Here is a 15,732-nt window from a genome sequence, read left to right as displayed (position 1 = left end):
TTACTGTACCAGAAGCAATGTGTTACGAACCCAAAAGTTAAAAAGGTAAACAACTGATTTTTAGTAATGTGTGGTATTCAGACCTAGTTGCAATTATTAAAAAATATCTGTACTGCTTTATTCATTCAACTATAAGTTCTAAGTAATGAGGGTTAATAAGGAAATTACTCAAATGCAGTAAACCCCTGAAATGATCTTACGAAAATCAACCTTTTAGGTCTTTTTTTAATTGAGGTTTTTATTTCCTGTTTTTAAAAGTCTTAATACAGATCCAGGTTTGTAATTCAGATTGAGTATCCTATTGTTGTATTTGTTTTAATGCCATTTACTTTAGCTTTAATTTCTTTAGTACCATATGTTCTTGTGCTGCAGCTCCTGTTTACAAATTGAAAAAGTGAGGGGTAAGTCATCAGATTAAAACAGCTTGTATGTCATAAACTACCAATATGGTAAGCCTTTGTGTCACTTAAACAAAAGTAGTACCTAATAATGTCACTTAATACAGCTAGAGTCTGTAAATAAGGAACTGCCTTTTGCAAGTCGCAGTGATAAAAAGCTGAGATACAAATCCATATCTCAGCAACACTCTGCTGGTAATCAATCACAACACACCGCTAATGCTGTGAGACTAGCTGATGTGGGGGAAGCGTGTTTACCTTGTGCTAAAATGAGGTTCATTGCGGAGATGGCATCTCTTCATCCTGTGGTTAACTCTAGAGCTAACATAATTCTGAAGATAATGCATCTTACTGTGTTTATAGATCAGAGAAGTGGTCTTACGCAGTGCTATTAACTCTTAAACAGTCCTTGTCAAATGCAGTAAGAATATTGTGTGGGTACTAAGAGTAACGTAGTGTTAATGCGAACACCACAATATCTTCATCACTAGACAGTACTACAGATTTTGGATGCACAACACAAGACACTGAAAAGTGACTTGATATTTCAGAGTGCTTGATACCGTTGGACAGTTTATTTTTAATTGCTATTTAGGATATTTTAAAGAAAGTTCTCAAAACACTAGTTCTTTGTCCTTAGTATCTTAATAGCTAGTTTACACTCGGTTTAGTATTTCAGTAAACTTAAGTTTTACTAGTTGTCTGTCAGGAGAAAGGAAATATCTTACTCTTTCTTCTTCTCCCTAGTTCTAGTGTTCTAGAGATAAAGTTATGCCACAATTTTAAGCAGCAGGTACGCTAAGTGTTTGGTGGGAAAGAAAAACTGATTTGACGTACTTGTTCAGTTTGCAGATCCCTCTGTATCCCAGTACAGAGTCCATGGCTAGAGCTAATCTTGAGTTTTCTGGGAAGTAATTTAAAATCAAAGTTCTGATTTGTCAAAACTAAATTATCCAAGGGAAAAGAAACAAAGAATTTTATCAATCTACTTCCCCGTATCTCCAGGGTTTCTTCTGCTCAAGTAGATTGGTCTTTTTACCCCTGCAGTTGTGGTTTGGGGTTTTTTTGGTATTTCAGGAACATACAAGTGGCTTGACCTAACGCGACAGCACTGGTGCTGTTCCCCACAGCTTGTCCTCATGGATGTGAGCTCAGGGAGGTGGGTGGCCAGCCATGGGCATGCCCACACCATAGCTCAGGCATGGGGCAGCAGCGAGAGGCTCAGCTTAAACACAGCACCGAGGTCTCTGACATCTCTTCCTTACACAGCTCTTCCCCATGGTCTGAACTGAGGGGAGACAGCTGCACCGAGGTGGGGGAGAGCACTGCCCAGGCTCTTGACACATGGCCCTGGTTCTTCTGTTTAGCCAACTTATTATTCCTGAAGGGAAACCATACAGAAAATCTCTGTCTTGATTCGAGGGAAAGTTGTTTCAAGATCACTCATTTCTGAATTTATAGTACTAGATGCTTTTCCTCTGTGGAGTAGTGTCTTGGTTGCACTGGTGTCAGATTGGTTTGAACCTTCAAGATTTTATGATTGTTATTCCTCTGCTCCAAATGCAATATTAACTTCTAGGAGGCTGCTCACGATGATGAAACCAACTATTCAAGGACTCACTGAAGATTTTGAACACAAGTTTTATCCTGCCTGTATCTTCTTCACGTCAGAATGGAGGGAAAAAAATGAAATAGGTCCTTCTCTATATGTACTACGTAAGGCTAGGCTTAAATGATGAGACGGTGCAGAGCTGAGGCCTCAGACTGATGAGCAGAGGTTCAGGTCTCTCCTGATGGAGCTGGTGCATGATGTTTTGAAGATTTCTTCCCCCTGCCCAGAGTATTTATCAGCAATTGTTGCTACCAGGCTTATTAGCTGGATCACTCTATACACGTATGCCTTGGCCAGGGCATGCCAGCGGTGGTAACAGGGTTTGGGTTTTAACTGGGAAGTTCCAGTTGCGGGTTGAACCTGTGGGTTTTTTGTACTCAAACCTATACTTAAGGGTGACCCGGTTACATCATCTGTTTTCTAGGGAAGAAAAGCATCAAATCCTTCTTAATGACTGCTGTGAGAAAAGTCTGTGTAACCTGCTACGTAATCTTTGCTGGATTTGTAATCAGTATTTTCTTCCAAAATATCAATCTTCTGTAAATCAAGGAAGCTAATAATAGTCTGGACTGATGAATCACAGAAATATTCTGATTTTTTTTCCAGGAGTTCCTAACTGTAGCTAGGAGATTTGTTTTGAAAGTTTTGGCCTATGAACATCTATAAAATATGAACATTTCAAAACTGTATTGGATTAACAAGCTAATATATTTTTTCACTCTTTAAAGCAAAATGATTTTGTTTTCAAAAGAGAACCATTGTTTTAATGCAAAGAGGGAAGAAAGCATGTGCAACATCTGTGCATTATTCTTCATGACAGTAATATGTGCTCATAGTTTTTATTCTATTACTTTTAATTTTAGCTGATAATGTTTTTAGAAAAGGAACATTGGCTAATAATTTAAATTGAGGGTTGCAGCTAGAGATTTTTAAAATTGAATATATAGCTTTTCAGGCTGATTCAGTTCAGCATATTTAATATACTCCAGATCTGAATATTAAAGGAGAATATCTATAGACGTAAAGTAAACAATGCATGCAAGCGTTTGAATTATTATTTAACACATTTGGAGAATCCTGCGATAGCCCCAAAGTGGTAACAGAAAGCATGTTTTGTCATCATTTGACTGGCATAGCTATTTCTGACATGAAAATTCTGTGCCCTTTCCCATACAGAAGGGAGTGCAGTGATCAAACCCTTTGAGTTCCAAGTAAGCAAGCTCGGGGACAGCGGTAGCTATTTCTGCATTACACAAAATTTAGAAGGAGCAACAATGGTTTAGAAACCAGCATTCAAATAACCTATGAATGCTTCCACAGATTACTGTAAAATCTTCCCCCAATCTTTATTGAAGATCAATGCTCATCCGGTATGCTTGTGTGATAGAAAAAAGTCTTACAAATTCAAATCTAAGTTAATATACTTTTAGTTTCCTTGTAGTCCATGAGTTAACACTGCTACCATTTAAGGTTATGTGATTTTAATATTTGTTAATAATTCATTTCAAAACCTAAAGATAGACAAGTCTTCATATCATTCCTTTTTATAAATTTTCTATTAAAACAGCCAGTGACTTAAGATAGAGAATGAATTAATAATATAAATATTTAATCACAGTGGATTTCATTTAAGTAAAAACCTGTTAGTGTTTCATTGTCGTCTTTCTCATAATAATCTGGACCGAGGTCATAATGTATTCTTTTTAATATGTGTATTTAAACAAACCGGGACAAGCACATTGTCTTATTCATAAGCAGCTCAAACTGTTCAATAAGTAAAAGGAAAACGCTAAACCTTATGGAAGTACCTGTGAATTTAAGGTAAATTCATTCTGTCATACACTTCTAAGAAGTATTAAATTCCAGCCTTTTACCTAGAAGCTGTTGATTTAAGATCTGCTCTGCTGTTAGAGTTCTGATGTGGTTGCTACCATTTCATAGCTTGCTTCAGCATGAGAAAGGAAATGTAAATGCTTATGCTGATTTTGAAAACATTGAGCTAATTAATGTTGGGTTTTATATAGATGGCAATCTTAATCTGAACGTTTATGTTAAGTCTACAGAAACAGTGCCTACAGCAAGTGGATCATTAAAAAAAGGGTATCTGCTAAGCGTTATTCACTCTTGGTTCTGAATTAATAAATAAAGGATTAAGGAATAGTTATGTGAGACTTTAAGTATAGAGCGATAAAACAAACTCCTACATTTCTATGGTGTATATTTTATCCTAACTAGATGCAATTTACTTAAATAAGGCAATTTAATCAGTATTTAGTAAATTTGTCATTTGATATTGTAGATTCTTTCATCATATTTCACTTTAATCAAGAAAGGTAACACCTGTGGTTTATTCACAAAAGCTTCTTTTGTTCAATGAGCACCCGCAGGCCATGAAGCAATTACATTTGTTGCTTGTACCAAACTAGGAGGCACTTAAATAGACCTTAGTAGGGATAGATGAGAACTTGCAGACTTTATTCTTTTGTCCAGCCCTGAAATTAGTTCTTATCATAGCTCAAGAAGGAAGCCTCGGAACTGAAAAGAAAAGATGGGAATGATTTAAAGTTCTTCTTAAGTTTGAAACTTTGATATTGCTGGAGGTGATGTGAATACCTGTGACCTTATGAAAGTTCAAACTTCATCTGCTCCCACCCAGCTGATTGTACATGCTGATGCCCTTTGACAAACACAGACTGCTTGGAATTCCAAAAGGAGAGACTGCAAGATATTAATGTTTATAATTCCCCATTTATTTAATAAACCCCCCTATTTTCTCCATCTCTAGTACCCACCCCCCACCCTCCAAGTACCCCAAAATCACAGACCAAAAAAACCAACCCAAACCACAAAAGCCCATTTTCATTTAGTTGAGTTTGGGGATATTTTTGAGGCAGATAATTTAATCTGTTAATCTTACTCGCAGTAAGTGGTTTTCTAGTACGCCAGTTAATGCAGCACAGGCATCTCATCTCTTAAAGCTGGTGAGATTACTCAAAGAACAAAGTTTGGCGTCAGACCAAAAGAATAAAATCCTTTGTTGACCCCCCTTGCCCATTTATGTAAATTAACGTTTTATGCTAATAAGTATGCATAAATACCTGACCTATACTTCAGTTTTGCCACTTTAACTATACCACAAAGTAACAACAGCCCTGCAAAGGTAGCCAGTTTGCCGCAGTGAAAGATGCTTATTTATCTGAGCTGGAACAGAATAAGCCACCGCCACAAACTCGGTTGTTCTCTAAATTATAATCTTGCCCTTCTGGTCTATCAGCTCCTGTACTGGAGCCCTCGGAGCCTTGGAAAGGAGAAGGGGGAAGAGTCATGTGTCTGCTTGGTGTCTTGTATTCTCATGCATATAAACTGCACCTCAGATAACTGGTTCTGCCTGAGAACTGCTGTTCCTTGGAAATAAATCCTCAGATAATCTGCACAAGACCAGAGGCACAAGGATTGATGAGGCAGAGGCAGTAATCTGCAGGCGATCGGAGGCAGCGTGTTTTCGCGTGAGCTTGCCCTGCTGTGGAATTGCTGGTTTTGCCTGTGACCCACTAGTCAGTTGTGTGAAAAATCAGTCGCTGGGCTTGTGAGACTTTCGCATCTTAGTTCTGGGCTGTGTGTAAGGGAAAACTGAAACGCTGCCTAGCCTAAGTCAAATGTTTCTGGCATTCTTGTCAATATAGTAACCGTGATTTCAGTTGTTCTGCTTAGATACAATTCATTTTGCCCAAGAGGTCTGTGGTCCATGGCCTGTAGATACCAAAATGCAGCCTTGTGAATTGTCAAGCAAGTGGCTTTCCCGTTGCCCTGGGTTTTTTGGCAATAGCAGCCTATTGGTGCGTAATTAATATATTCTTACTAAAAATACAAGTTTCCAAGTTATTTTTTTTTCTTTATTAAAAGTGTATCTTATTCTCGGCTACTGTGCTTGCATAGCTTTGAGGTATTTCAGATTGGGTTCTGATTCTGCAAAAGCTGATACTCAAAGTTAACTTTATTCGATGTGAGTAATCCTACTGACATCAGTTATGTGGTCCAGAAATAGCTTGGTGCATAAACCCCTGAAGGATTCTGGCTGTAGCCTTTATTTCAAAGGGGTGTAAACAACTTCCCCCCCCCTTTTTTTTTTTATTAATGATTACGGCCTGTCACTGGTACTTGGTTTTACATTTTCATGTAATTCACGTGATTTTCATTGCTTGTCCTAATCCTAGGTTGTAGTGAACTGCCTACATGATGGACAGGCACCATACAAAGGTATTACACCAGGTAAATCGTCCGTTGTGGCAGTACTCTGAATGACAAATCCAGAGGTATAGGGTCCTGTCGTACCTGCTGTGGAGAACTAGGCAAGTTAGCCAGAGTGGTGAATTTCAGGATGCAGGAATATACATTTTTGCAGATGTTCTGACTGGAATGCAAACTATGGACATCTCATCTAGACAAGTAGTTGTTAGTGGTATTAGAAGTAGTAAGTGATATGCCACATCTGGCAAAAGCAATTTATTTTTTATACTTCTGGAGCATGGAAGAAAGATGGGAAGGTCTGGAAGTGTTTGGATATGCTTGTGTTTCCCTTATGAACTGGGGAAAGTGAGAAAGCCTGGGAACCAGTAAAGTAGAAGGGGAGCTGGTAGCATCTTGTGTGTGAAACAGTAGCACATTGCAAGAAGTGACACTTTTTCAGAGATGTGAAATGTTAATGTGGGTTTGCTTTTTTCATTTCATTTAAAAACCCTTCCTTTCCTAGTAATTCATGCTTCTCCTTTTTGTGGATTTGCTGAGATAAGTCTTTCAAAATGAGAGTAGTTTGAGGTATGGCTTGTAATTCTGGTAGATGCTGGACAGGGGAGTTTGCACCAGAAAGGTCCGAATGCTGCTTTGCGCTGTAACGTGCACCTGAAAAACAAACTCGGGTAAGATGTGGACACAGTGAATGCTTTAGGTGGGTGCACTGGAAATAAGTGAAGATGAGTATGTCGCTAACCTAACAATTCCTGTCGGCCATTCTAAATAGGCTGTATACCACAGAATTTTTGAGGAAAATAGGAACGTCGGTACATTCTTAAATAGAAACCTGTCAAAAACATGTCTGCGTGTGCTGAGGTGTATATTCTATACAGGTCACTTGACTCCGCATAGAATTTTTTAAAATGTATTTATTCTAAATTGACTTCTGGTTGGTTATTTTGTTTGGGAAGTTGCTTGGGTAGGAGGAGGGCCAAAGTCATTTAGCTGGAATCAACTGGCCTTCCCAGAGAAAGCGCTTCCACGCACATGCCAGCAATCTCCTGAGCCTACAGGAACACAGGCAGCAGGCAAGATGCATATGGAATTCCTGTACTGAAAGTCTGGGAGAACAAGAAGTAAAGGACCTTGACAGAACTAGAAGATCACTTTAAAACAAATGAAGCGGCACTCCTTAAACAGGAGACTGTGGAAGGAGACGGTATCAGTAGGTTTCAAAAGGGTTTAATCTACCACTCCACATCTCTATTCTAAAATGACAGGGCAAGGTTGTGTGCCCTCCGGCATGCCTGCAGCGCCTGTCCTGGGTACTAAAGGAATACAAGGGGGTGGCTGGGAGAAGATGGCCAAGCTCACAAATGCCTTCCATGGCAAGTATCTCTCCTTGCCACTGTTGGAGGCAAACCGTTGGCTCTTGCTCCATTGCTTATCTATTTGCCACAGCTCAACAAAAGGACTCTGGGGTGGCACCCTGTCCTCAGAGCCCCGGCTGGTCACTGGCAGGTGGGAGCGTGGCTGAGCAAGAGCCCAAAAGGCTTCTTAAAGGTAAGGTTCTCCCAGTACATGTTACCTGGCCGGATACTTCTAAGTACCAACAATTACACTTCAGCTGCATTTTCATCAAATGTTTGGCTGGGGGACCTGGTTCTATTCTTTACATCCAGACTTTACTACTATAGCAGCATTTTATTTTTAGTCTGTTATCCTTGAATTCTGTAGACTATAGTATTTAGGAGTCCATTATTTCTAAAACATCTATGTTTATACTGCTCAAACTCTGCATTTCATGTGAAGTTGTTTTTTTTTTTTAATTTCTGTAACTTTTTTCTCTGAATTGTGGGCACAGTAATGTTTCAAGGGAAAATGTACGTTAACGTAAAGTCCACGTTAAGTATTATCTAGATTACATTGCCATTTTTAAATTTTAAGTCTGGTGTAGAATTTTTAGAAACAAAAACAGATTAGAAAAATAATTAAATATTTCATTTGGTAACTTGTAGCAGGTTATTTATATCTGAAATGTTTTTTAGCAAAATGTATCAAAATACTATTGTATATTCCAAGTGGAAATCTCAGTTTAAGACTTACAGGAGCAACTTTTTCATATATGAAAGCGTTATACTCTCATTAAGGTAACTAATACAGCTCTGTTGCTATTTCTCATTTTGTCATTGAGTCAGTGAATGCCACGAATGTATGGTATGTAATATAGTTAATGCATAATATATATAGGCAATGAAAGGTCTTTGTCATATAGTGTAAGGTCACCATCATTAATTTTCAAATTATAAAAAGGGATTTGCTGTTTTGTGATCATCATTATTGCAATATAATGTGTTGTGGATTCTGCCTACACATAGAATGAACTGTGATCTTAATTAGAACTTTGACAAGCCTACTCCGATAAAATGATGAGATTATTCGTAATTGATGTCACAATCAATTACCAGTTAGTTCATCATGAATCTACTAACAGGTCTAGCCTTGGTGCTGGCCCCAGGATGTTGATGAGTGTGTGGCTGCCCTGTTCATGCTGTTACTGCGACAGGAGGGCAGATTTTCAGTCAACATCCTAATGACCTCTTTTGAAGTCTATTAAATTAATGACCCTGTCACATTGGTCTAACCTCTTACATCTTCATTTTGGATTTTTTGTTGCAAACCACTGGTTTTTGAGCACAAGATAGAACAGATACTTTGGAGCTTTCCTCCTCGACCCTCCAAATCTGGCACTGTGTCTTAATAGATTCAATAAAAAATTAGTTCAGGATACAGTCATGAAGTACAGAACACAGAAATCAGGAAATACCTTGTAAAGCAAACGACGCTTAATACCATTCTATTCTGTTTTCTTTCTTTTTACATTTCAATTTTGCTTAATCATAGGTGCCTAAAGGACATGTTTGGTTAGAAGGTGATAATCTCAGGAATTCTACAGATTCCAGGTGCTACGGACCTGTTCCTTATGGACTGATAAGAGGACGCATTTGTTTTAAGGTATATATATATTTATATATAGTTGCACTAATACATTTTTAATGCCTGCATGTTGGATATTAATAGTTGCCTCATTAACTGTCTGGCCAAAGCAGATGTACAGGAAAGCCTGAACACACCAGCCACTTGCTGTAAAAGGATAATTCTACCACGGTGGGGTTTTCTGAGGGAGGACTTGTTTTTTGAGGAGCACTCTTTGAGCAGTCACTGCCTCAGAAAACTGAATTAATTATTTTTCAAGCAAATCCCAACCTAATCAAACCACAAACACACACACACACATATGCTGCACAGATATACATTCTATCCTTAATTTGATTCTAGCCTCTGCAAAATGGTAGGAAAGGGCAGCTGAAGCGTGGTTCCATAGATTAAAAAAATAATATATGAAGGAAAAGGTTATCTTTCTCGGACTTGCATACATACTTTAGACATCTAGACTGGCCTTGCTGCTTTTTAAACGCAAGTGTGTGAAAAAGCCTTAACATAAAGTCAGATCTGTGCCACCATAATTGTCTGCCACATTTTTATTTAAAAAAAATGCTTTGCATTAATATTGTGTTGTATAAACCTCCATGGTTCCTTCTTCTGTTTCAACAATTCCACAGCTTTATTTCACACTAAATTACTTTTTCATATTATCTGCATTATTAATTTACTCATTTACCAAAAAGAAGAAACTGCACAATTTCCTCTCCGTAAAAAGTTTAAGAAACAAAGGAATATGTATTATAGACTTATGCAACAGCTTTTAGAAAGCTAGATTTAAAGTGGTGCCGTTCAGAACAATAAAAAAGGTTTTGAAAACTGTTCTCCATATCTTTCAGCACACCCACAAAACCATAATTTAGCACAGCTGTATTACATGCACAGGGAAGATTAAATCTTTCCAATGTAACAAAGTTTTATATACTTAATTTACAGTTTTTCTGAACACAACGTAGGACTTTTTAAAAAAACCTTGCAGCTATTGACCATAATCACTAATTGCTTACTAAACCTCAACTAACATGTCCCCCTCAGCCCCACCACCAAGTTTTGTCTGACCTGTTTGTTCTGGACAGCTTTTGCTTTGAGTTCTTCCCTAGTGTTTACTGAGTGCTGTCTGTTCCTTCTCTATATTGTTTGCCTTACCATGTACACCACAGCAAAAATACTGATTCTAAACAGGGCTATTTTTATGACCCAAGTTTTTTAGCTTGGATTATTAACTGCTAACATATAAGTGATGCTAATATGCTGACAGCCTTCCTAATAAGAATGGAGTGTTAATAATGAGATTGAAAAAAAAAATTCTCCAACTGCTGTTTACTCCTTTAAGGAGACTGAAGCAAATAATGTATATAATAAGAGCCTATGTATATGGGCAGCCATAATTATTCAGTTTCTCTCCACAGCAATAAATTTGTGTCTAGCTTGTACTCCAACAAGGAAGGTGTTTGAGAGACTTTAATGAAGTAACTGAGAGGGCTGAACCCTCAATTTAGCAAGCAGTAAACTCTGTAAAATGAATAGAATTTACACACAGATACTACATATGGAAAGAAGTACTTTAGGACTCCAGAATATTGTCTGTTTAAAAAGATAGTATACAATCACTTGATACTTAATCAAAATAATTATTCAACCAAATTTTACAGCAGTTGTTTTATGATGGTGCGCAGAGTAGTGATTATTAACATTTTAATGAGATTTAAGTATATGGTGCCTAACAAAAGCAAAAATGGGTTTATTCTTCAAATGAGTGTTTACAGTTTGGGTTGTTTATGGTAATTCACATTAGAATACAGTGATCTTGCTATTGTGTGTTGCCGTTGAACATTACGGTGAAAGACAGCAGAATACAGCCAGTCCGCATGGTGGTAGCTAATTAGTTAGACCACTGGCCAAGAAGCCTATGTATGCTTTGTGATGTAGTCTGCTAGGGCCTTGGCTTGTCTTTCACGGAAAAATCTTTTACTACCTTGAGAATGGAAGCTTACGTGGCTTTATCTTAAAGTGGATTTTGAAAAAGCAGATGTGACAGTGCCTTTCAATGCTGTTACATTTTTAATAATGGATGCAAACCCCCAAATTATTTGGAAGTAATGGATTTCAACAGAAGAGAGTGAGCTTGCACCATGTTTGTTTAGGCAACCTATTGCTGGCAAAACAGAGATGTTAATTCTCTCTGTAGCTTATCTGTGAAGTTTAGACCTAAGGTTCTCAGTCAGTGTTGGTGTACCGGTTTTTAACCCATACAGAAATAAAGATACATGATTATATTTGCCCTTTTTCTCCCTGCTACCATATCAGCTGCCACTCCGCGAGACAAGCTCAATCCGTAAAAAAGCCACTGAACTCAAAGTAGCTGCAAACTCAGTAAAAGCCTAGGGAATCCCACTGTGACAGAACTCGTGCTTCATCCCGTCCTAGGTAGGATATCCTGTGCGTCCCCCGGACTTAGGCTCCATGTCAAAACTAGACCTGTAGCGTATCTTCAAAAGAGCTAGTTAGCCCCATTTATCCCCCATCCATCAGATCAAATCTATGTAGGCCAAACCGAGGAGGGCAAGGGGAAGTAGCTGCTAATTGGGATAGCCAGTCTGAACGAACAAGTCACAGTCAACTTCTGTCGTAACTTTAAAAGACTTGGGAATTCCTACACACAGTGGCGTGCCTTTGTTTCACAGAGAGGGCTTGTTCCATCTTGTTTCCAACCATGAGTATTGTTTCTCACATTCTTTCCTGCAGACAGATTAGATAAAACATCATTTTCATTCTGACGCTTCCACTGAGATTACAGTGATGAATTTGAAACTAAATTGTCAAAACAATATTTAAAACAAAGTTGTTACTTCCACTGAAAGACAGTCAAGTTGCGATAGGTATGATTTCAGTTGCTTGAAATGAGATTTGTGCTATAGTGAATGGCCTAAGAAACTTCCTTCTCCAGGCCTTTGCTCAGCTCGGATTTGTAACATGGGGTACTCCTATTCCCTTCTACTCCCGTTTGCCTTTGAGGCCAAACAACGACTTGACACCCAGCCTGCAGTCAGCACAGGCCCTCTGGAGAGCCTCGAATTCCGTAGCTTTACTTCTAACCAAGACCACAGATATCCTTCTGTTGTTGGTTCATCTCTATGTATTTGCGTGGAACTTAAAATCGCTTGCTGGCTAATGACACACAGAGATAGGACGTTACCTCTGTGTATTTCTGTGTATCAGCAGATGTTCCTCACGCTCTTCCCTAACTGCAGGTGCCAAAAGAGACATGTATTTTCCAAGATACTTGCGTAAGAGAGCTTTGAGCCTTTTTCACATCCACAGAACTTGAGGTCCTGGGAATGGCTCATCCTTCTGTCTTCCCGAGGGCCCGGGCACAATCCCACTACGGCAGCTCAGCACAGTGCTGCCAGGAGGCCTGGCAGAGGCAAGTCTAGGGAGCTTCTAGCAGCCTATGGTCCTAGTCTAGCAGTACGTTGATGCTGTGTCTTGCTAGGCCCATCCTTAACTGCCTGTGCCTCTTCTGTCCTTGTCTTCAGTGCTGGGGACAAGTCATGGGCTTTGAAATATTGGACCTTGGCACTATGCTTCCTTCTTGAAACTGAGAAAATTACTTTTTCACTCCACACAGAAAGCAGCAAAGGCTCCTTCTGTGCTGTGGCTGTTCCATGAGCTCAGTTAGAGAGTAGTAATTGCTGTTCCTGGAAGGTGACTTCATACTTTCCTTGAGATCAAATTCTAAGGAAAAACAAGGAAGATAAACATCATACTGGCAGATGCTTTGGGAACAAGGTGGTGCATCATTTCTCTTCTAGGTGGCTTCCTCTTCAGCAGGGGCTGTGAGATTTTTAGGGGATTAGAGCCACAGAGGGCATTTGCTCTTCAACATCATCTCTTTCTCTTCTTCCTGCTGATCCCCTCGTGCCATCTTTGAAAGAATGTGTTGTGAAGAGACACAGGCAGTCAAGGGAGACAAAGGACAAAGTGTAAAAGAATGTCCTTGATTCCCTGTTACTTTTTTTTTTTTTTTTGGCATCCAAGACCAGCCTACATGTAATTAAGTGAATGTTCAGAGCAAAGTACTCCTGGGAGCATTCAGTAGTATGAACAGCTATATAGTTAATTTCTGGAGAGAAAATTTTTTCTTACTGGTGAACATCATTCTCTGACACTTGTGCTTGTACCTGGTCATGATCTGTGCTCCTTCCTTTTCTGCGGAGGAGCTGCTTGGCTGAGAGCCCCAGCTGGTTGCAGACGCTCCACCCCTTTATGCCTATTTGCATGGTATAAGCTTACCTATAAGCCTATAGATTTTTTTTCCAAGGTTTGGTGTTTGCAGTTCAAATGCCCATCTTGAAAACACAAATGTACACCTCATGTAACTTCTTTCAGTGGGAGGTAATGTTCGTGGTATTCTTTTTTCTCTGAGATGGATCAAAAATACATACTTTGTCTTTTAAGTTGTTAAGAAGTTTACAAGCTAGAAAACTTGGAATTTGAAAGGTATTTTCTAGGAATGCATTTATTTCCAAGGCTGGAAAAAAAATGTATGTAATTTTTGAGGCTCTCCATAGCAAATCATGCTGTATATAAATTAGTGTTGTCTCCGGCCACTTTGTTGGAGAATGATGATTTCTCCAATATCTAGAATTTATTACTCCTAGTAAAAGAAACACAGAGGTGAGAAAAGTTCATGTACCCTGTCAACCAAAGAGCTAAAAAATTATGCAGTTTATGAAACAATTGCAATAACAAATGAAAATACTAAACTTTGAGTTGTGATTAAAATCTCTGGTAACTGTACTTTATTTTACAGATATGGCCTCTGAATGACTTTGGATTTCTACGTGCAAGCCCCAATGGCCATAGATTTCTTGATGATTGAACGATTTAAGTGACTATTGCCAGCTTTCATAACATTTTCTACTAAAACCAATGGAACTATTTTTATTTAGAATAAACAGAAGTATTACTTGACAAAGATGTCTGTTTCTGAGATTACACCTAACTTGAAAGTGGGAATGATATACTGCTGTCATCTACAAAAATGAGGCGCCTATTACTCTGTTTCCTCTGGCTGTTCACAGTAAGTGCTTGGATTTATTAGAAGGTTTTGGGTTTTACTACAAGCCAAGGTGCGCATTTAACAAGGGATGAAGAAGGCGCAATGCACTACTATGTTGTCACACATTCAGAGCCACATGTAGGCTGTACTTAGTAATGTGGGCAGTGTGGCATGCTAGGACTGGAACTGAAAACAGTAACAGTGGGGTGCTGGATCTGCTAGTCACTTGTGTTTTGTAGGGTTCTCCTTAAACTGGCTCTAGTTTGGCCCAGTGGACTGTATGCCTAGTAGGGGCTGGAGCACAGCAGCCTAGTTAATTTTGATCTAAGGAATGAAGACTGCATTTGCTCAGATGATGGAGAGAGTATATTTAAAAAGTGTTTCTGCAAAACTTAACATGGATGCACTGTTACGGTGCCTATGCACTGGACTTGCTACTTAGAAATGAGCCTGTTAGATCTGCGAATCTCTGCCACTTCTTTCCAAGGCTCCAGTCCTTGTGAGGATTTAATGAAGTTAAATATTTAGCATAGAGATAGAAAATGTTCCTGTTTCCCATTAAGGCACCCTACTCTTCATTATCTTCAAAGCATTCTCACATGTATGCCTCCTGATTAAATTTTGTCATCTGAGCTGTTGAAAGGATTTAACCTAAGAGGTAGGGCCCAATGTATAGATGATATAGACTGAGAATGAAAGAAGCTACTCTGTTGTTTGCTGGGCAAGAAATGTCATTTAGATCATGAGATATATTCCAGTTGTACAGAACTTAAGTGTTCTGTTCTGGAGGTTTTTAATAACTAGCTGTGGAAGGGAAAAAACCCCAAGCCTTATGTCTGCAGAGCAATGTTAGCAAACGGGCACATTTCCTTTCTTAAGCCCGACCGAACTTGTTCCTGTAGTGCCCCCTTTCCTTTAACATACATTTCTCTAGCAGATGCTGTCCCCTGCTTGTCCAGTTGTTTTAATTAGAAAGTTTGTAACTCTTAGTGTGCTTGATTGAAACAATCATTGAAGGATCTCGATAACAAGCGAACATGTGTCACAACAAACCAAAGATACGTCTTTGGTTTCACTCTGGGAGACAGTGTAATTCCCACCACATCGACATGAGAGAGTGTAACGTTGTTCATCTGCCAAAAAAAGAAAACAAAAATGCCTTTAGCGCTTGAGAAGGATCAAGAATTTATTTTGGATTTTCTTCACAAAGCTGTTCTTAATAGCAAATGACCTTCCACTGCTGGATTGTAAATATCAGTACCTGTGCTACCATTTGTCACTCAGAAAAATAACTATACTCTTAAAATGTTTCAGTGACTGTGAGGCATTCTTACACCAAACAGCCACGGTCAGTGTAGTCTCTTTAAAAAAAGCAAATAATAAAGAGGTGTACGTCAGTGAAACAGAGATTAAAAGAAAAAAATAAG

The 15,732-nt window shown here is 38.8% G+C and overlaps 2 protein-coding genes across 2 annotated transcripts in view; one reads left to right on the top strand and one right to left on the bottom strand.

The window, feature by feature from the left end:
- Window positions 1-14,221, top strand: part of IMMP1L (inner mitochondrial membrane peptidase subunit 1) — a 28,285-nt gene extending 14,064 nt beyond the window's left edge. The window contains exons 5-6 of the mRNA XM_080405882.1: window positions 9,145-9,255; window positions 14,057-14,221. Coding sequence (XP_080262008.1) covers window positions 9,145-9,255; window positions 14,057-14,125 — 180 coding nt within the window. The 3' untranslated portion in view covers window positions 14,126-14,221. The remainder of the gene's footprint in view (window positions 1-9,144; window positions 9,256-14,056) is intronic.
- Window positions 14,160-15,732, bottom strand: part of DNAJC24 (DnaJ heat shock protein family (Hsp40) member C24) — a 38,758-nt gene continuing 37,185 nt past the window's right edge. The window contains exon 5 of the mRNA XM_080405883.1: window positions 14,160-15,438. Within this exon, the coding sequence (XP_080262009.1) occupies window positions 15,314-15,438 (125 nt within the window). The 3' untranslated portion in view covers window positions 14,160-15,313. The remainder of the gene's footprint in view (window positions 15,439-15,732) is intronic.

Source organism: Falco punctatus (assembly GCF_963210335.1).
Source record: "Falco punctatus genome assembly, chromosome: 10".
In the NCBI taxonomy this organism is placed as follows: domain Eukaryota; kingdom Metazoa; phylum Chordata; class Aves; order Falconiformes; family Falconidae; genus Falco; species Falco punctatus.
This window is presented reverse-complemented; position numbering and strand designations above follow the sequence as displayed.